The 22,500-nt window shown below is 40.6% G+C and overlaps 1 protein-coding gene across 3 annotated transcripts in view; it reads left to right on the top strand.

The window, feature by feature from the left end:
• The window catches only part of LOC138002032 (alpha-1,6-mannosylglycoprotein 6-beta-N-acetylglucosaminyltransferase A-like), a 58,785-nt gene that overhangs the window by 21,254 nt on the left and 15,031 nt on the right, over positions 1-22,500 (top strand). For all 3 annotated transcript variants that reach the window (XM_068848181.1, XM_068848182.1, XM_068848183.1), the window contains exons 2-7: positions 8,428-8,615; positions 13,363-13,461; positions 14,051-14,134; positions 15,533-15,697; positions 17,918-18,081; positions 19,298-19,432. In XM_068848181.1, the coding sequence (XP_068704282.1) occupies positions 8,428-8,615; positions 13,363-13,461; positions 14,051-14,134; positions 15,533-15,697; positions 17,918-18,081; positions 19,298-19,432 (835 nt within the window). The remainder of the gene's footprint in view (positions 1-8,427; positions 8,616-13,362; positions 13,462-14,050; positions 14,135-15,532; positions 15,698-17,917; positions 18,082-19,297; positions 19,433-22,500) is intronic.

Consider the following 22,500-nt stretch of genomic DNA (forward strand, 5'->3'; position numbering starts at 1 on the left):
TCAATCATGATTTGCGAGACGCGCTCTATATTTAACTTATTTCTTCACATTCGTTAATATTCATTGGTTGTCTTTAGGATGCGTTCGATTGACCTTATTCCAGAATAGGAATAACCGGAATAGCATCTTCGATCTGTTCGATTGATATGGCGGGTGGGTGAGGTCAAAACAAGACGCCTATAAGCGCGTATCCGTGGGATGCACATACAGTTAACACAAATTGTCCAGTTACAGTAAACTACAACCACGGGTAAACTTCGGAAAATGGGGAGAGATTACCAGAAAAATAAAGCTATAACTTAACTAGAATTCGAAGTTATTTGTTGTAAAAGCAGAAAGAGGTTATTTCTTATTATTATCCAGTGGAAACAACGAGGCCCTATTAGGGGCTATCAGGAATGCAGGAGATTTAGGTAAAAAACTTATAGGGATATGGGATATTTGTGGGGGGGGGGGGGGGGGGGGAAATTAACGGGATGTACGATCGATATTGAAAAAACCGAACTGGTATTATAGTGATAGAAACCACAGGAATTAACGGGATACAGGTCAGGATATTTAGGCATACAGGATACTTAGATTCCTCCCTCCCCTAATGGGGCCTCAACAATCAGCACAGCAATACTATCACAATTCGGGCGTTATCCTAGACGAGGATATGTCTCTTGAACACCATGTTGCTGCTATTTGCAAATCCTGCTTTTTTCATTTAGTAGTAGGAGGGATGGATGTCATTGACTTGACTTATCACATACCATTAAATTTGATGTTAGGCTCATTGTCTACTTAACAATTATTCCAAGAGAGCTTGGATATGAGAGAGACACTGAGTATTGTCCCCGTAAAAGACTTCTAATCTTATATTTTTTAAAATTCTTTTTCTTTGCTTGATTTCATTGTTGTTTTTGGTTGTTAAAGACTTTTTCCAATCTTCTTTTCCCGTTTTTTGATTCCTGTGCTTGGCGGAATGGGTCTTGTATGCGCTCTGGGCCTGATCATTGCCACTTCTATGTTTCTTTTCACGATCTATTTTGTTGACGTTTACACAACCGATTACATATATATTAATTTACAATCTTTCATCTCTCCGAGTGGGTAGGAGATGAAAGACCCTGGGATCGCAAAATCCCAGTAACGAAGACATTAATCCCTTTTTATACTTGATTTCTTGCCTTCTAATGGCGGGTGTTGACTCACAATGGCCAAAAAGAGCACACTCAGAGTGTCTGTCGACTATCACGCAGTAAAAAAAAAAAAAAAAAAAAAAAAAAAAAATCCGAAACCGTGCAAAGAAAGAAGCCAAGAAAATGAAATGTTACAAAAGACTAATACAAAAATAGTCTCAAGTCTCAAGTCTGTTTGGTGCATTCTTTCTAAGTTATTTGCCGAAACATGTCACTCAATTTTACAGAGCTTTATATGGAGACGCCATGTTAAGTTGGTGAGCCCCACGGTGGCGAGGAAAAATGCGAGCAATGAGCAAAATGTCCGCGAGTATTATATGTTAAACCATCGAATAAGGGATTTATTATATTTCACTACAAAAATGTGTTATTTGGCTTCAATTTTATTTGGTAAGAGTGTTTTTAAGAAAAGCATCATCTGTCCTTCAGGGCGCGTGCGAACGATGTTAACAGCACAAAAGCTAGCCAAATGTCCTTATTTGACTGGATAAACAAAATGACCAGTGACAAGCAATCACAAACCAAAGTCTCTAAATTCTCAGTCTTTGCATCATGTTGAAAACAATTTCTTTCATTGAAAAACTCCCGTTCCGTCCGTATTTGCTCTGTTCTAAACCGGTCTAACTGGGACACTAAAGTGAATTACCGTCTCAAATTTTGGGCGTTTTCTTGACCAAATACGGTAAAATGGCGTAATGGTGAAATAATAAATTACAGAATTCAAACCCAAGTGCGAGTTTAACGGCGTGGACTTCGAGGAATATGAATTTTACCGAAAAGAGCTGGTTGTCTCCCTCGGTGCCAAATTCAATGATCGCGATAGCCCTAGGGACAAATCTTTGCATGTAAAGGGGGGCTATCTTTTGCCCCTTATACAAGGGGCAAAAGGTGTGTTTCATTGAACACACTGGTTCGATTCGCAAAATGTTTGACACAATGGCCAGTTGAACACACTAGTTCAATTCAAAAAATCTTTTGGAGCGACTGAACAAACTGGTTCGCAAGAAAAACAGATGCATTGGAGTATTCGTTCGATGCAATATTAATGCTTACATGCAGTGAAACACGCGAGGCCGGAGCAAGATCTAAAAATAAATTAGACAATTCTCCTTCCCTTTAAAGCTTCCCGTTCTCAAGGAAAAATCGTCTGTTCACTTTATCAAATACTTTCAGATGTAAGGTTCAATCATCGCGGGCGAAAAGGATTTGGTATAGCTTATATTGTGAGCAAAGAGTGGTCTAGCGCGCGCTCAGAGAAGAAGAGAAGAGTGAGATTTTTAATCGCCGTACGGGAGTTTGGAACTACTGAAAGGAATAAAATTGCAATCCCAAAGCGGGGTTTAATTAATTTAACATCCGCGGGGCACATTTGTGACTACGAACGAGGTAAATATAGCAAACCATCACGTGACTAGAGTTGCTTCAATGGCTCAGTGGGAACTTACTAGCTCCCGGGGCGCGTGGCCCGAGTTCGCGGCGCGATGGTTCCGGTTGTATCGTACGGGATTCTTATCGAGCGGGTAAACTACTATCCCTGGAGTATGCACATTCGTGACTATGATGAAAAATAATAAAAAAATTAACAGGATTAAACTGAATGCAGTATCATCGTAAGGAATGCATAATGTCTAAATAGGCCGTTTCCGAGTTCATGTCTACCTCCTCCTCAAAGAGAGTCTTAAGTCCAAAGTTTTTGTGATGGTAATTAGTTCCACTTTACACATAACCTGCGATCAGGCTCTATTTTAGTTTCGCGTGGTACGTAATGTGGAGTTGGTGAAACGAAAAATAGAGCCTGACCAAATTCCTCTTCGAAATTCCTTCCGCCCACTTTTTTGGATTGATTGACATGTCCTTCATCGGCCAATCAAATTTACTTCCATTACACCAATACACGCGTGGATGGCAGATTCACGCAATTTTGTTTTGACCAGAGTTAATTACCGTGGGAGGAATATTATAAACGAATTCGAAAGTTACCGTTGGCTTTAATTTGAGAAAAACACATTTAAAGCATGGGAAATGTTTTCGACGACTATATTGCGGCAAAGGCCGGTGTAATTCTCCCTCCGAACTTCACTGAATATGCAATCTTTTAAGCTTGACATCTTAATTTGTAATTGAGATAACCTAGCATTTTGTCGTTGGACGGTTTGGCAATAGATTTTTAAAGAAAAAAAAAGAGAAATACATTATTCCTTTAACGTTTTTGCCCATGAAGGTTTCTTTGGTGATTTTTTCGGGTAATATCTTCAGTTGCAGTGTATTTCTAGAATTCCGCGCAGTAAAATCATGATAAGTTTGGCTGTTAATTTTTTGATGGAGTACGAACAGTAAGATGGACCCGCAAAGTTTCTTTTATTGTTGTACAATTGATCTTTCTGGAAACATACCATTTTAGTTTCTGGAGTGCGAGTTTAAAGTTAAATCAACTGGAAATATGAAGTGTGCAAACAAACCGTGTCATGTACAGTAAATAAATAAAGCGCGCCGTTTGATACACAGAAATTCAAAACATGCATTCGTGTAACTTGCGATTTTATCAGCATCTCCTCCTGTTGATATATATGTCCCTTGTCTCATCCAGGAAACCAATATGCATCGGCTTTCATTGCCATTTGAAAGAACCAGCTATTTAGCTTTCAAAACATCAGGGAAGTTTGTGCCAAAGTACTTTTAACCCCATGGCCACAGAGCTCGACAACGGAATCGCTAATTTCACTCGTTCCAGAGATTCAAACCCGATTCTGGACAGGTTATGAGATGTTTCAGATGGCATATCTCCATTTATACAAATAAAATCAAGTTGCACCGTCCACGGCATTGTAAGAACAAAAGGACGCAAATTTTTTCGTACACTTATGGCGGATTAGTCTCGAGGACTTCGCGAGAGCTCCGCGCAATCACGATGATATTTTTACTTCCGGCGTTTCAACAGCCAATCAGATCACGAGTTTGGTCGGCCAAAATTTGGCCGACCGTCCGGAATTCTTGAGAGACTTTTGGTCAGGCCCAATTTTAGCGAGCGACGACATAAGAGAACATATGGGCGAAGCTAAAAATGGGCCTGATCGCAGGTTACTTTACACATGAATGGAAGCTAATTATCATAAGAAAAACTTCGCACTTAGACCCGCTTTGAAGAGGAGACAGACATGAACTCGGAAATGGCCTATTGAATGCGCAATGTTGAGGGGCACACTTTCGAACCGAATGGTGTATTATCGTAACGAATGGATCATGTTTGAATTTAATTGTCGATAAAACTTACTTAGCATAGGTTGAGAGATACATACTTGCGAACTGAATGGTCATAACCAAATTGAACGGATTACAACCAAAGTGAATTAATGACTTAACCGCGAATGGCATTCTAGGCAGTACTCTGGGGACCTACAGTAGTACGAAAACTAAGGCCCTGTCTTAGTTTTTGTTCTACGAAAGCCTGGGGTCTTATGTCTTAGTTTTCGAGAGTTTTCGTAACCCCCGACGGTGCCTACTAATTCAAAGGTATTTTTGCGCGATTTATTGAATATGCGGGAAAAGTAGATCTTAACATGTATTTTTAACCCCGCATTTTTCGACGATAATTAATCAACAATCTTTGTAAAAATCTTTAAAATACAAAGCAATCATATCATATATCTTTATTTACCCTCGGATTTTTAGAGTAGCTCGGTGTAGCTAATATCTCCGAGCATTTACCCCCCCCCCCCCCCCCCAACCATTACACACCACAGAAGACAGACAATAACACCGGGAACTACATGCCCTACACTTTGCGACAAGTGTGCGGGTTCTTTCGCGTCCCTCAGGATTATGAACATAGAAGGGTTGTGAGACGGGACCTCCGGCTTATCGTCCTTATCCGAGAAGACTAGAGAGTCTAACCATTTGCAGATATAATTACAAAGGCAGCACTTTCTCCTTAGTAATTTAAAGACCCTGAGTGTTGGTCCGGCCCGAGTTGAAGTCACGACCTCCCGCGTGACAGCCCGGTGCTCAACCAACTGAGCCGTTCTTTTCCAAATTGAAGCTTAATTATCTCTGAAAAATGCGTGGTTACCCCCAATTTTCTTCTTGGATACCAAGAGCACTTGCTAAGTTCCGCTTTCTCCGCATAGTTTTGAACCGCACAAAAATATCCCTTTATTAATAAGCATCACCCATAGGAAATCCGAGTATCTCGAGATGCGCAGAACGTATGCGCAATGACAATATTAGGCAACGTACAATACAATACAATACAATATTCTTTACTTTGAGAGGGTAATACATGATTAACCCAGTAATGAGTTTTCTAACACATGGCCCTCTATATATACCACAGAAGACAGACCACAACACCGGGAACGTCCTTAAAGTCTTCAAGTGAGATAGCAGTTACAATATATTGAAAGCTAACCAAATAAAAATGGGTACTTATATTTGAATCTTTAGAACAACATCGTCTAAACATGAGCGTTTAGACTTAATTTTGCGGATCAGCGCTGGTTGAAATGAGCGCTCGGCAAGGATCTCATGGATATACACACCAACCATAACTCTAAAAAAATGACCATTCTAAATCAGTTTCTAGAACTAAATTTTGCTATAGCAATAAGATAAACGAAAGTTTAGACCTAATCACTGAAATGGGCACTTAGCCTTAATCTGTAAAATGAGAGTTTAACCTAGTGGACTGGGTCACCTCGCAGCTCTTACAAGGTCTCACCTGATTGGAGACCACCCTTGAGGTTTAACAAAAGAACAAATAACAGAAACAATGGACCCTAGGCCTAAAACAAAAGGGCCATTGTTTCTGTTATTTGTTCTTTTGTTAAACCTCAAGGGTGGTCTCCAATCAGGTGAGACCTTGTAGGAGCTGCGAGGCTACCGAGTGGACTCGTGGTGCAGAAGCTAATACTATCGATGTGAATTTTACATCATGTAATTATTGTGAAATATCCACAATCATTAACCGCGCGGCCATGAGCCGAGCGCGTTTCTTGCTCTGCACGTTGTTTATTTTTTTACGTTTTGTCAGAGAGCTGAACCAGACTTCCACTCGGCCATATAGTCAGTGGGACTTCCAATCACGCAACTTATTATGTTTATTCGCCAAAAGGAGTAAGAACGTTAATGTACTTAAAATTTTATGAATATTCCTCTCTTTATTTAGAACAAAATATATTTCCTTTTTGTGTTATTGAAGCGCTTGATTCGAAGCGAGTATTTAATACATAAAAAGGCATTACGTAATCCATGGAAAGTGTCGACGTTGCAATTTTCATTGGAAGGGAAATAACCACCGTACTAAAGATAGCAGTGGATAATGTAATTCTTGAATTATGTCACTCGTGTAACTACTTTGCTAGCCCTTTACTGATGTAAAAGGCCAATTAAATTTAATCGTGACTTTTAAGAAAGAAAGCTGTGAGTGGTTAAAAGTGTTCTTATCGTGTCGTTCATACCATACATATCCCGAAGAAAGTTCTAGATTAATTAAGACCATTACGTCATCGGATATTTTACAACGGCTACGACTGATGGTGCTATCGGAGATTTCACCTCGGCTATAAGTGATGGTGCAATAGCTTCGTGTTGTTGTCAGTTGTTGTTGTCAGTTGGTTAAGTGAAATTGTGCCTATAGTCATCAGTGAATCAACAAGGACTGCTTTGGAATGTGCACTACGTTGCGACTATCCATAGTGGTAAGAAAAGAGATAAATTTTCAAAGCGTGGTTATAAGATCTAAACGATCTTCTTGTTCTCTCTCTGCCAACATCCAATCACAACCCGGTGCGAGTCCGGTGCAATTCCCGTATTTAGCCGCTAGTGCCAAAACGATTATCTTGAATGGCTAAAGTACTCTGTACAATGACTGCAAAAATTTTCGTGCGTTCATTAGCTAATTTTTATTGTCAATAAGGAGACTCATAAATTTATAATTTATGCGATAAACAATGTTATGACGAAATGCATGATCAATAACAGGACAGACGCATGAAAAACTGACATCAATTTGTTAAACAGAGAGTAGACAATGGGAGAACGAAGAGCGAAGTGAAAGACTGCAACAACAGCATCGAGAGAAAATGCATTTGCTGTCAGATCTCTTCGACGTTCTTAACGAGTTGAAAAAGTGAGACGTGTTCCATTGACTGCCATTGATTCTGGAGTTTGTTGTAAGAAAAATAGTGTTTTGAATATGCAGTATCTCATTTCCAAGTAAAATTTCAATTTGTTAAGCGAGCGAACAATGTACATATGAGGATTTGTGCATCTTGAAGAGTACGAGTATTTGTAACTTTCGAGTATTTCAATGTATTTATACATTGAAATAATTTAGTATTTAATGCTTTCAGAACAATTATTATTATTCATGGGGTTTTTGCAGTTGACCATGTAATTGAGAGAATTAAAAAGTTCTCTAACCAGGTTGATTTTTACATGACTCTTGTAAAGTCTGTTTTGTGTGCTTCATTCTTAGAAGCGTGCAGTATTAGTAAGAGTGTAACTCTTGGAATACTTTAATGCTAACTGCTGGTAGCCCTTCAATTTTGTGTTCTGTATAGTGACAAAAGAAGACATCCACCCCAGTCTCAGCTTGTGCCATGACAGGTTTTCAAAATTGGGAACAATCAGAGACCTGAAGTTGGTAGGATTACCCTCTGGCTAGGCATAAGAAAAGTCATCCAATGTCAGTCAATCCCATCCTTGGGAAGGGGCATTTGTGTGCCATCTGCAGCTGGCAACATTGATTACAGCTTACTACCAGTATTAATTCCCTCAAGGAGAAAAGTCATGTGATTACTCATTAATAATATTAATGAGTAAAAATTCGAGATGACGTTGTCGTAAGTAAGCGGAAGCAACGCACGGGTACCACGCAATCACGTGAAAATTGCGCCATTCAGGGGTCGCATTTGATTGGCTATCTGTAACTTTCTTTGATCATTGACCAATCAGAATGTTTGGTTTGTTACCCCTTTATGCACTGAATTACCTCTTTTCTCAACTGTGTTATCCGAAAACTGCATTTCTCTTACTAATCAGAACTGATTAGTGTTTTCATTTGATTATAATGAGGACGAATAACCTTGTTTTCAAATGATGCCCGACTACCAAGAATGGCAGAACCCTTTTGAATAAATGAATGAATGAATGAATGAATGAATGAATGATGAAGAATTTACTAATTTTAAAAGAACAAGCTGATCATGAGCCTCCAAAATTTATCCTTGTTTTTCTTTTATTTTAGATACTTTAATAGTGGACAGGTCAAAAGCGTCTTTAAGACTGTCACCAAGTAATTTCGTCTTATCAAATGTCAAGGAAGTATTAAAGACAAGTAAGATATCACAAGACGTCGATCAACCAAAAGCCCTTGGGAAAAATTGCAGTATTCCGGATGATTGGCTTTATCCGTTGTGTGCGTACAAAGTTCAGGTAAGCGAATAGGAAGGTGTGCCTCCAAGAAGTCCGAAATTACCATGATCAGGGCGCAGTTATTCCAAACGGCTTTGGTGATTGGTTATTACAACGGCCCAAGTGATTGGTTCGGCAAACAATAGGCACAAGTAAGTGTTATTAGCTTTTGCCGCCCTAGAATTCCTTAGTTTTTCATGGCTAATAACTGGCTCGTTATCAAAGCTAAAAGTTAAAATTGCAGATTTAACTAAGTTTAACAAGTTAATTTACCTTTGAAGTCAATTTGTAAAACTCGACAAGTTTCTTTGTTTTATGTTTTTGTTCGCTGTTTTGGCCCTGACCATGCACAAATCCTAACCCTTTTTTTTCTAAAAGACAGCCAATCAGAAGTTTTGATCTTTATGCTTCATGCTCCATGCATAAAGACTGATATTGTTGGCAAGGCGATGCTTTGGGCGAGCTCTGTTTGCTGGGACACAAATAATACCACATATCCTTTTGGGGATCTTGACTCTCTTGAAAGTGAGTGAAAGAGGCCCCACTCCGGGCTTCTTCACTAGATAAGATCTAGAGAAATTCCCGGATGACATCAATGCCCCAACTGCATCGTGAGAAATAACTAACTAAGCATGTCACACTCAGCATAAACCCATTTATTTCCTCTAGGCAATAAATTCCATATTTGTTCAAAAACGCATTTAAAAGATTGTGCATGGTCACGGTCACGTTAACGTGAGGCGCGCTCTGTCACTGTTCACTCTTTTGAATTTCCAAGCGATTCATAACCAGTCCATCTATATGAACTATGATGTGACTTGATACCTCACTTGCAGTCTAAACTCCTTATCATTAAAGAACTTTGCTCTTTGAAGGCCTTGCATACCCACAATCTACTAGATTTAACATGTAGTACCAGCTTACCTTTGAATGAATATACCCTACCTTTGTGGCCTTGCCCAACTAAGGGCTTCTTGTGTCTTTAGTGTATTGATTTGTATTGTCTTACTAGGTGTTCAATGGTACGAAGTCCATGAAGATCTTTAAAAAGAAACTGTTTAAGTACCATTACATTGTCAGTCAGTTTAGCACACTGAAGGCAGACCTCTCCGAAATGTCACTTTGCCTCAAACACTTACTCTCGGCGAGGTCTAACGATTTTGCGTTTTGGCGTCTAAATCTCACTTACGGTCATTGTTTTGCCACAAATGAAGCGAGAACCTACTAGCGCGAAAAGACCATTCAAAATACTGCTTACTGGCTCGAAATATCCAGTCTTTCTTGGATATAATTGTTTAGCGGGTCCAGCGGGGAACAGGTCTGTACAGTTTTCTGTATAAACATAATTCAGATCTATTCAGTAAAGCTTTAAGGACGATGCCTACTATTGCAATTGCGCATACGTTCTGCACATCTCGAGATACTCGGATTTCCTATGGGTAGTGATTATTAATACAGGGATATTTTTGCGCGGTTCAAAACTATGCGGAGAACGCTGAACTTAGCAAGTGCTCTTGGTATTCAAATTGAAAATTGGGGGTAACCATGCACTTTTCAGAGATAATTAAGCTTCAATTTGGAAAACAATGCCATACATTGCTTTGTAATTTGAAGTTTTTACAAATATTTTTGATTAATTATCTTCGAAAAATGCGTGGTTACCCCCAATTTTCTTTTTGGATTTCAACATGTGCTTTTCCCGCACATTCAGTAAACCGTGCAAAAATACCTTTGAATTAGTATGCACAGTTCTTAAAGACTGATGTCACATTTTAAAGACATTCTCCCTTTTCATGTTGGCTCTCCCGTCTCCCTATATTTCGGCGTACTTTCTCCCTCCTCCCACTATTTTTCTAGGACTAGGCCAATTTGGGTAAATCTTACTCTTGGATAATGAACTCTTGATCATCAACCGAAAACACAGAGGGACCAGGCCGTGGGCAAGTGGTGAGAGCTTTGGCCAACTTCGGCGTCGTATAGTTTGATCAGTGACACATTCTTCGATAACAGTCCAATGATAACAGTCCAATGTTCGCACGGAAAAGTCGACCGCAACCACCGCATGAGATAGTAGGAGGGTTCACGGGGTTTTGAGTTCTTGCTTTTCTCCCAACTGTCTTCGTCTCTTCATGCTGATTTCGGTCGTTCTTAAAAGCTGCCTTCATGAATAGTCGTTCTGCAGCTTCCATCTCCCAACTGGCCTGGTCGATTTCCGTCCTCTTCAAGGCAGCCTTGAGCTGGTCTTTGTAGAGTCTTTTGGGGGCACCTCGTGGTCGTTTTCCTAGATGCGTCAAGTTCAGAGAAAAGGACTTGGGAAGGCGGGAGTCTGTCATTCGGGCAAGATGCCCAGCCCATCTTAGTCTATGCCGGGTAATGATGGCTTCTAGGCTTTTCATGTCTGCTCGAGTGAGGACTTCGTTGTTAGTAATTCGATCGGTGTTGCCACTTAATTCGCAGAATTTGGCGAAGTTTGGATGGGTGGAATCTTTCAAGTTTTCGGATGTCTCTTCGGTAGAGGGCCCATGTTTCACAGGCAATACAAAAGGGTAGAGATGACTGCAGCGTGGTAGTCTATGAGTGTGGTCATTTAGGTTCAGCCCTGGATTACTGACGACTGTCTTGAGGAGTTTTCCATCTCGCTCACGTCGCACAATATAGGCGAAAAATTCTGAAAACACGGACATTGGTGTGACTCGTGTTTTCAGAGTACAAATATAGAATGAAAGTTTCACATTTGCATGCTTACGTTGTGAAGTCGTTAAAACCTCAAATTTAGTGATTTCACGACGTTGTTATTAAGAATACCGCAAAGAAATGTGCTAAAACGCTTGCTGCACGTGTGGTACGTACCGCATGACGGTTTTTCCCCTTTTAACCAGTGATTTTTCTGTTTTGTGGTATTTTCGTCGACGTCGGCATCGCAGGTCTTAAAGTTCATAATGGGCATTGTGTAAAACGTAAAGAAACTATACAATTTACATGTATCTGATGTTTCAGATGATTCAAATTTGAACAACAATACTTGATACATCCTTAGCCTCACATTCATGAGAAAAATCATTTGTCTTGAAAGATAAACACGAGGCTAAGGATGTATCAAGTATTGTTATTCAAATTTGGGCGCCATTTATGCAAAGGGTCTATGCCGTAGTGATCAGGAGAAAATATCACAATGCATTGCAAACGATCAATTAGTATTGAGAGTACTCACCATGGTTCAAGGTTCTTATTTAAGAAGCAGCTCTTTGCATCTTCGTCTTTCCTAATCTTATAGACTAGACCCGCTTTGACGACGGTGACTCTCCTTCCCTCCAGCTGATGGTTTCGTGGGCCCGTACCGGTAATGCCATTTTCTGAAGCAAGACGATTTTCCTGAAAGTGGTCACCAAGCTCCTGGCCTGTCTATATGATGTATACAATTCCAGGGAATTCTCGACACGAAATATCGTAGATAAGCTGGCTGGTGACCTGGAAAAGTGACCTCGAATCTTGATTTGGCCTTTTGTAGTCATGATACTGTTTCCGGCAGTCAAGTCTGGAGGTGAACTGGTGGTACTTGGTTTTGATTAGATAGAGTGTCCACTGGCCAGCGGGGGTCTCTTAATGTCATTCTTCTGAAATATAAAAATGCAACTCTTAGTGAGTAGTTTCAACAGTTGCATTTCTCAATTGAATCATGCCTACAAATCTGGGTTTTTGGTTGTCTCTTCGCCCGTTGCCAAGAAACCAGTTTGTCCTCCTTCTGGCGGGCGCATCACAAGTTGCAGTCTCAGGATATCAAAGACATCGAGGTTCTTGATGTTTTACGTGATTACGAGGGGGTTCTCTAGTCAGTTGAAGTGTTTAGATTGTTTGCTACTCTGTTTTGCTTTTGCTCGAGGTCTCGCTCTTTGAACTGAAGCAGGAGCTTATCAAGTGGAGCCTCTATCTCCACTAATTCCTTGAGTCAACCCTTTCCCGAGTAACTTTATTTTTGGGAACAGGTTTCATCCTCGAAAAGTATCATATTTCCCTTGACGCTAAGATAGCTTTGTTTTGAATGGCTTTTACAACAGTGGCCGTGCTGAATCTCCCAAGGGGGATTGGCCTTTTCTTGATTTGTACTTGTACTTGCATGTGCTTATAAAATTAATTAATAATTCATGAAGGGGTAAGCCAATCCAAAAATGCAATTTTAGTCACATGAATATCACTGTAAACTCAATACAAATTCTAACTGTTTGAAAGCTCGGGGAGGGCTTGAAAAGATAGCAGGGAAAAACTGGGGTTTATGAATTAATAATGAATTGTTGCTCTCAAATAAGTATTCTGTATAAAATTCATACAGAATACTAATAGATCTATTAGTATTCTGTATGAATTTCATACTACAGTTTTTATACTACAGTTGTTAAAAGTGGCATTAGAAGTAACACTTGTAACAACACTGTGTACCGACCACCTGAACGATTTCCAAGTTCTCCCACGAACTTTGTCATCCAAAAGTTTAAAGACAGAGGAGACATTTGTGCGATGTTAACGGTTAAATCCTGAACTTCGCCTACCTTCCCGTAGTCAAAGCCCAGCGACTCATTTGCCGCTACTTTATTTGAGCGAGCACTTTGCCACTCCTCGAATATCTTTACGCTCCATTTAGTACTATTTTTTGTATTTTGGGGAGTAGTCTCTTGCAACCAAGCTGCTTCTTGATGATGTGAGCTCAAAACTGGGTCCCCAAAATGTCCTAAAATAAGAATTGAGTGCTGTTTGCATTATTTTGATCTTCCAGTGGATGAAAGCCCTTTGGACAACAAACAAGGCTTGTTACATCGACCGACATCACATGGACCCAAAAGATGACTGTTCTATTTTGATATTTTTAAGTGAGGTAAAATGATAGTGGAGCTTTTTTAAATTCATAGCTGGTGTCCAGCGCAAATTAATGCAATTGCTAAATAAAGGTTGAACATGCACATTTCAATCGTTCTGTCCTCGTGACGACAGTAGTACGGATTGTTGAGTGAGAGCATGTTCTCTAACCCATTGTCTACAGATTTCAAGTTTACAGATCCCCTCTACCAACCCCTAACAACTCGGTCTGCTGCGCATGACTAAGTTAAAAATGACGCAGCAACCTTTGAGAGACCCAGGTTGTTCTGCTCGATAAGGGCATGCCTGGAAACTAGGCCAGTGCTCATTTATCGTTGTTATATTAATCAATCTGAAGCAGAACTTAACAGCGAGACTAAGCGGAAACAAAAACTACCTAATACTGATCGCGACTAAGTTGGTCTATTCGATCAAAAACGGAAATTAAACTGAACAGTAGTTTCCATTTTCTTATAGGGACAATGTCCCCCAATGTTAGCCTCACTTACTTGTCGTAATCAGGAATGTCTTTATATCAATACAGACCAAACCTGATGCCGTTTTATCATTCTTTATGTAAAAGTTTTTTTGCCCACTCCTGTCACCAGGTTGAAGCATGGTGTCCTATTTTACCTTGGCGAAGACATCTTTATAAACATTTGGCCAACAAAACTCAACACAAGTATCAACAGGTTTCTTATACAATAAAATTAAACGTTACATGGTGACAGTAATGATAGCGAAGATGCGAGACATCGGCCCTCATAAGTTTCTTTCATCGGTTTCAGTTGGTTTATCATAACTGGGGCGAGAGGTAGTGACGAAAGTAACGCCAATAAGTTTTTATAGGGCAATGCAAGAGCCCATGACTAGGAGCGAACAACTCCCATATTAACCCGTCACGGCATTTTTACAGACCGATCTATGTTTAAACCACCTTTTCGGCAAAAAAAACAAAACAAAACAAAACAAAAACAAAACAAAAACAACAAATGAATAAAAAAGGGCAGTTCCGGTTCGATGAGGCTATGATGTCAAGTGAGTTTCTTGTGATTGGTCATCGGGCTCTTGCGGCAGTCTTATTCGTGGGAGACTCAATCTTAAAATAAATCGGGCTGTGAAAATGACGTGAGAGGGATATAGAGCTGTTGTTCGCTCCTAGTCACTAGTCATGGACTCCTGGCCAATGCCAATAAACGTTTATACTTACTCCGGGGGGAAGGATGGGGGGGGGGGGGGGGGTCTAAGAAAGGAGAGATGTAATCTGGAGTGATAGTTCTCTCTCAGCGTTTTTTTATGGCCTTCAAATATACAAAGCGAGTGATGCAGATCTGAACACTACACAATTCTTTCTAAAAAAGTGTATTAATAGACGCTTCAGTTCAAGCTTTTATAATCTGTTCATGATGTTTTTGAGAAGTATCACAGGAGAATTCTCAAAACGATACGCAGCAACATAGCTCAACCTCTGTATACCTCTTTACCTAGAATAAAGCAATCCTCCATTAAGCTACGTAAACGTTGTGGACAATTAACGAAAATCTGTACAGAACGTAGTAGAATTAATCTTAGATATAAGTTAGCAATGTAGGGTTTTTGCGTTGGTTAATTTGCCATTGTGGCCAATTCTACGTTGTAAGCGCATATTTTAAATATACTAGTTAATTTTAATTGTATCTTCTGATAGCATTTTTCAATATTATTCAATTATTATTATTATTATTATTATTATTAGTATTATTATTATTATTATTATTATTATTATTATTATTATTATTATTATTATTATTATTATTATTATTATGGCAGTGTACATTTAAGTATGCCTAGGCATGGTTACGTTAAGTCGGGCAGGCTAGCTGTGACCGACAAAACAAAACCTATAAATATATATTTACACATCTAAAACTATCTATCTTATTCGATTATATTCATTAAAAATCAACGGAAAAAAAAAAGTGTGAAATTCTTAGAAAAGTGGTCTTTGATCCCCTCCGCAACATTACCATTGCCATATCATGCATTTTGCTTTCATGAATCATAAGTGACCATTGGAAAATTTAGTCGAGTGTGTGTTTATCCTCCTATAGGTGAATATAAGAGGCGACGCTAAGGACCTCTTTCTGGAGCACTTAAATGACAGTAAATATCAGTGGATGACAGACAGAATAACGAGATTATGGCCAGAATGGAAACTTGCAGCCGAAGAACTTCAAGTGGAGTCTCTGACTGTTAGGAATAGAAAGCGGAAGAATGTAAGTTCGTTTCTTTTAGGAGGCAGTGTGGCTCAGTGGTTAGGGCGCTTGCCTTGAGATCCGGGGATCCCGGGTTCAAGACAAGTTCTCACCACACGTTGAATTTGTTCCTGGCAGTCATTGATTTAACTTCTCAGCTGCGCTCGTAAATAGCCAACTGGCTTGCCTCCGGCCAATATTGTTGCTGAATGTTCTGTTCTGTCGTGATTGTGTTTCATTAGCTCTGAAAAGCCCCTATGGGAAGTAGTCAGTTAAGTATGTAACGTATATCAATTGGACTATGGCAAAGCATTTTCACTCCTGTTTTCTGCGCTAAAGGCTTAGTCAGGTCAAGTTATGGGAGAAATGATATTTGACCGGAGCGTATAAGCTAGGCACGAGGAAAACAGGTAAAGTGGCATTCAAGCTAAAAGAAAAAAAACTTCTCCGAAGGAGGGGTGAATTTAAAGAGATAGTTAAAACCGACAAAGGGGCGCAGCACAGTGGCGGCGCGAGGAGTGACGTCAAACAAGGACTTTGGCATGACACACCGGAAAACTCGAAGTTTACGGATAATCGTAACTATTACAACATTTTGTAGTCTGATTGGTTCTGTGTGCGCCTATTTATATCGTATTTGGCGCGCGATCACGTGGATCTTTTAAGGTATTTAGTTTGAACAACTCCAAATTGGATACCTTCAATTAGACACATACGCCACCTTCGACACCTTCGAATTGAGGGATCTTTAACGTCCCACAGAGTTAATGAACACGGGTTGTGAAAAAGGACCTCCGGCTTATCGTCCTTATCCGGAAAGAGTAGAAAGTCTAACCATTTGCAAATGTAGTTACAAAGGCAGCACTTTCCCCTCAGTTATTTAAGGACCACAAGTGTTGGTCTGGCCTGGGTTCGAACCCTTCACCTTCCGCACGCGAGTCCAGAGCACTCTCGATTCACTCTCGATTGAGCTAAGTGGTCGGCGGTCGGTCGAGAACATACTTTTGGGATTATGACCGGAATTCAGCTGTTTTAATTTTTTTTGCAACTTAAAATTTGTGGATTTTAAGCAGAGAGATAAAAAAGAAACTGCAATGAATTACTTACCCTCCTAATCCAACTTTTCTGGCAGAAATTTCTGTCATTACTGTTTCTATCGGATTTTTATTCACAAGAAATGCCGAAAAAGTAGAAAGTATCCGAAACGTTTATCTTTAGAACCTGGAATATTCGAAAAAGTCATGGACCCTGCGAGGACCGGGGCCGGAGCTAATCAAGGGGAGCCTCGATCTCCACAAATTCCTAGCGTCAACCAAGAGAAAATGAGGGGACAGAGAGGGAGGCTCAAGGCGTTGGCCGGGATATGTCATGTCCACGAAAGTTATTTTTAGACGAGCGGAAGTCTGTGTTCTAGGGGAAGTCTGTCTTCCGAGACGTCCGCATGCAGTCTTGCTTCGCTCTCAGGTTCTTAGTGAAAAGAGAAAATGATGGCGCACGTGGAAGGCTGATGAATATATATTTTCTTTCAAACATCGGACCGAGGTTGGCCTGCATGCGGACGTCTCGGAAGACTTCCGCTCGTCTAAAAATAACTTTCGTGGACTTGACATATCCCAAGGGCTGGACCGGGAGCCTCCTTCTCTGTCCCCTCATTTTCTCTTGCGTCAACCCATTTCCGATTAAAGTTGTTTTTAGGAACAGGTTTTTCCCGAGAAAAGAATCACATTTCCCTTGACGCTGAGACAGCTTTGTTTTGATAGGCTTTTACGACAGTGGGTTTGCTGAATCTCCTAAGGGAAGCGTTCTATAAATAAATTTACTTCGGAAAGGGGTGACTCCTAGGCCAAGTATGAGAGTTTGAAGCTCCCCTCGATGAGCTCCTGTCAAAGACGTGGACAGCTCCCAAGAACTCTTTTCCCGGTTCGATAACAATATTAGGGAGCTTAAGCATGCGGGTTTTTTGAGACGCGGACGGCAACCGGAAGAGAACATTTCGCGTGCCCGGGACAGTGGTGTCTCCCAGATTTTTATACTAATTATCTTTAATGGACAAAAGGTACTTAGCAATGTGAATGTGGTTGTGTGAAGACAATATAAAAGGGAAAACAGCTCACTTCCGGTTGCCGTCCGCGTCTCAAAAACGCTCGTGCTTAAGCTCCCTAATGCCTACTCGTCACGCGTTTGTCCTCTGACAAATGAGGAACTCACCGGTTATTGTATCTGATGCTCTTGTTCTAACAGATCTTCCTTTACATGGGAACCTATTCTTTGCAAGTAAACTGGCTTGCAAATGCTTACAAAGGCGTCCCTCTTGGAGAGATGGTGCAATGGAGTGACCTAATAGCTTCTGTTTACGCACTGGGACATAATGTCACCATATCGGCTGAAGTGCCGAACATGATGAAGTAAGTTTTTCCTCGGAGAGCCAGGAGCCAGGGGTGGTCAGTTGGGTGGAAAAAGGTGTTGAAAGATTGTCGCCGACTGACATCTTCCCGGTTCCCCACTGAGTTTTGAAGGTCGATCAGGACATTTGCATGATGACGCCATTTGACTACAAGCACCAGAATCCTTCAGGTTTTGCTTGTCTCAGGCTATGTATAGCTATTGTTACTTTTACCCCACTGGGAATACAAAAGTTAAATAAGAAAAGAAAAACAAACTGAATTCTGGTAAATAACACAAACAGCGGTGATAAACATTGTATTCCAACGCATTTTTATAAAAACTTGACGTTTCGTATGCTCGTCAACACACATGCATTTTCAAAAGTCACCGTTATAATTTTTTGAAAACTATATATATATCGTAAACATAAGGGGTCTGGAACCTAGACTGAGAAAAATGATCTGCAGCAGTACGTGTCTAGACATAATGAGGAGTAATAGCTAAAACAGCAATAACTTCTCACTACTAATATTGACATTAAGGGAAGGCTTTAGCTCTTGAATGAACAAAGTCTCTTTAATTTTGCAGTAAAAGTCAGTTTTTCCAGTTTTTCAAATTTCTATCAAACGTAGCACACCGGAAGTGAAAATACGGCGTAAAATGTGCGCGAACCGGAAATAAAACCTGTGGGAAAAAATTGTCTTTATCTCGAAATTTTGCCCGGTGACCTATCTTGATTTTTTTGCATGCACGTATCATTTACGATGGTACTTCAGATAAAAAAGTTTCAGGGAAAGTTATCCAGTATCTTAAATTCTACTGTATAACTTTTTGTCCGATACTCTCTAAGAAGTTAATTAAAGAATTAAGTGAGATTTCCAACAAAGAAATAAAAACTGTAGGTCACCTACTTAGTTTTTCAGATAATTTTCAAAAACTGAAATTTAGATAGCCTTTTTGTGGACCTGACGTGTTGTCATGGTAACCGATATAACGTCATAAGTGTTCTTAAAGTATTGCCCAACAATAGAGTTGCAAAGATATTTATAGTTTGCCTACGCTTTGAAATATCCTTCTTTGGTATCTTTCATCGTTTCACAAACACTATAGCAACGAAAAACCCTTTCGAGCCTCCTTAAGTCTTGTCCGAGAAGAGTCTCTGGTCATCATATAAGTGATGAAACTCAAGCCTTGACGGCTGATGTAATCCATAATAAATTCCCCTCTTTTATTCAGAATTTTGAACGCAAATGCAACCACCAGCAAATGTGGCAGAAGCTTGAGACAAAATGAATTTGATCTCATTTTTACCGACTACATTGGCTCGTGGCTCCTGCGACTAAAACTGGGACCAACGGCTTCTCAATATCGGTGAGTATTCAGACATAATCAAAAGCCTTTTTCAAGCTTCTGTAGCAAATAACCACATCGTTCAAAATCACCGTGCATCGGTGGCTCAGTTGGTTGAGCATCGCGGGGCTGTCATGTGGGAGGTCGCGGGTACGAACCACGGCCGGATCAACACTCAGGTCAGGATCTTAAAATAACTGAGGAGAAAGTGCTACCTTCGTAATTTTACATGCAAATGGTTAGTAACAAATTCACATTCATTTAAAAGACAGTTTATGGCTTATGCTAATCAGATATGGGAGGAACATTTTTGCATAAGATATAGAGTGGAAGTATAAATGTAGGAATAGTAGGCGTCGCTGAAGCAATTTTTACTTTCGTAAACAAGCGATGCCATTTGGACGAGGCAAATGAGGAAAAGAATACTTAATCTATGATTAGATTAGCATTAGAAAAAGGTGATTGAACGATCTCGAATTCGGTTCAATGGATTAAGAGCAAATGCACTCAACCTCTGCACTACCGAAACAACGGCTTCAGATTTGCAATTTTAAAGTATTTAAATGAAGCTAATCCTAACAGTTTATTCAAAGTTAACCGAATGAAAAGGTTTGGTTGGCTTGGCTTCTGTTGTTTGTGAAAGGGAAATACGCGTCCCTGAAGGGGAGGAGGGGAGGAAACCAAGTCGTGACACACAACAGAGCCCACGTGGAAATGAAAGAGGATGACTTTACCGCGAGTGACCTCTTAAATAGGATAGTAACAAATTCACATTCATTCAAAAGATACTCTATGGCTTATGCGTATTATATATGCAGTTGGAAATGAACTCTTCACGGTCCTGGCGAATGCCCGCGTTTGGAAGAATGATACGAGGTGGAAAGGGAGAATCGTAACACCGACCCTGAAAATATTCCTTTAAAGGGCGTGAAAAATTACTGAATGTCCACACCCAACGAAACGTAGCGATAAATTTCATCTGCCACGGGGTAGTTATCCCAGATAGTCCGCCATTTATGACAATGCTTTTAACGTTTCCAGCAACAAAGTTGTCATTATCTCAAAAAGGCATAGGCATGTGAACAGGTGAAACGTAAACCGAACCAGAGGAGATTATATCCACTGAATATGAATTGAATGTGCCATTTTGCACGTGGCAAAAACAATTCGAAAACAGAACCGACAACAGACAAACCCAAAACAGAACACTTGATACAGCAAGAGCGAAAAGAATTATTTATTGACATTGAACTAGCCACAAAGGCTATCTAAAATAAACGCTTCGGTTACGATTTGGTTGTTAATCGTGTATACGTGAACAAGTCAAATAAAGGCTAACGCAAAACGATTGGCATTAAGACTATACAAAACAAAACACTTGTCCACCTTTCACAAGCCACAAAGGGTAACGTAACAACTGACATTCCGGCTATATGTTGCTCAAGCGACAAGCGCTAACGTAAATCAAACAGGAAAAAAAAAAACACTTGTCTACATTCCTCGAGCCACGAAGGCCCACGTAAAAGGACTGACATTCCGGCTATGCGTTGCTTGGGCGACAAGCGCTCGTAACCACCATGCGGCCTACGTGAAAAGGCAACACAATAAAACAAAAAGGGAAGGAAATATTAAAATGGGCAAGGGGTTGGGAAGCGCCTTGCGCCAGTTGAGCTTGAGGGGAAGGAGGAGCAGCCAAAGCCTGGAGATGGTCCTGTGGAGGAGCGTTTGGAGTTTGTGCCGTAATAGGTTCAGCGACGTCGGCAAGGAAAGCCAAAGGGAAAACCAAGCCGCGGCACTCAACAGAGCCCACGTGGAAATGAGAGATGATGAGTTTACCACGAGAGACCGCTTAAATAGGATAGGAGAAGACCCTGGGGAATAGCTAGAAGGGGCGTGGAGAATGCTATGTAAATTTAACCATGAAGCGAGAAACACTTAAGATATTTTGTGCCTTATGAATGAATGAGAATAGACTTTCAAGTCTTGTCGAATAAGGGCTATAAACCGTAGGTCTCGTCTCACAAATATCTTCTATGTTCATAAGTTCCCTGTGGGAGGCGCGGTGGCCTCATGGTTAGTGCGCTCGACTCCGGATCGAGTGGTCCGGGTTCGGGTCCTGGCCGGGGACATTGTGTTGTGTTCTCGGGCAAGACACTTTACTCTCACGGTGCCTCTTTCCACCCAGGTGTATAAATGGGTACCGGCAAATTTAATGCTGGGGGTAACCCTGCGATGGACTAGCATCCCATCCAGGGGGGAGTAGAAATACTCCTAGTCGCTTCATGCTACAGAAACCGGAGATAAGCGCCAGCCTGATGGGCCTTCTAAGCTCGTAGCAGACTTTATCTTTTTATAAGTTCACGGTGGAACGTTAAAGAACCAACACACTATTCGAAAAGAGTACGGGAAGGAGTCCCCAGTGTTGTGGCTGTCCTGTTCTCTCTAGCAGAAGTGGCTGGCTTAGCAGTGATTTCTCCAAAAAGGCCTATGGTGTATGAGGCTGTAAGTCAAATTAAAGGACTTCGCCGAGTGCTGGAATATGTAGATGTAGAAGTAGGTAGATCATCGCAGTTACTAAGCAACAGTTGCAGCCAAGCGCAATATTCAGGCTGGAACGGAATTCGAACCCCTGACTGCCGTGCAATGGGCCATTCCCGAGTTGCTGTTTGTCTCGGTTTCGAAGTGAAGGGAAATGAGTTTGATTTGCATAAGAATACGCAACTCATTTCCGTTTGAATGGTTGTGCACCAGGACTCGCTTTGAAACTGAGGCATGCAGCAACTCGGAAATGGCCTATTGGACTGCACTTGCTCCACCAACCGAGCTCTCAACTGAGCTAGCGCTGTCCATTTGCGAGTTCAGGCTATATGCCGCTAGAGGGGAATGAAATTGGAATATATGCGTATGATATTCATATATTCTTAATTAATTCAGTCAGAAGCCCATGGTCTTGAAACGTGTAACTTGAAACTCTTTTCCTTGGAATAAAGCTGCTGATTTTAGGACACCAATTTTATGCCCAAATATGGACAAAATTAAAATCGAAGCTGCACGCGGGGAAATGTGCGAGCTACGTGAAATCCAAATGA

The sequence above is a fragment of the Montipora foliosa genome, chromosome 1 (assembly GCF_036669935.1).
Source record: "Montipora foliosa isolate CH-2021 chromosome 1, ASM3666993v2, whole genome shotgun sequence".
NCBI classification, from domain to species: domain Eukaryota; kingdom Metazoa; phylum Cnidaria; class Anthozoa; order Scleractinia; family Acroporidae; genus Montipora; species Montipora foliosa.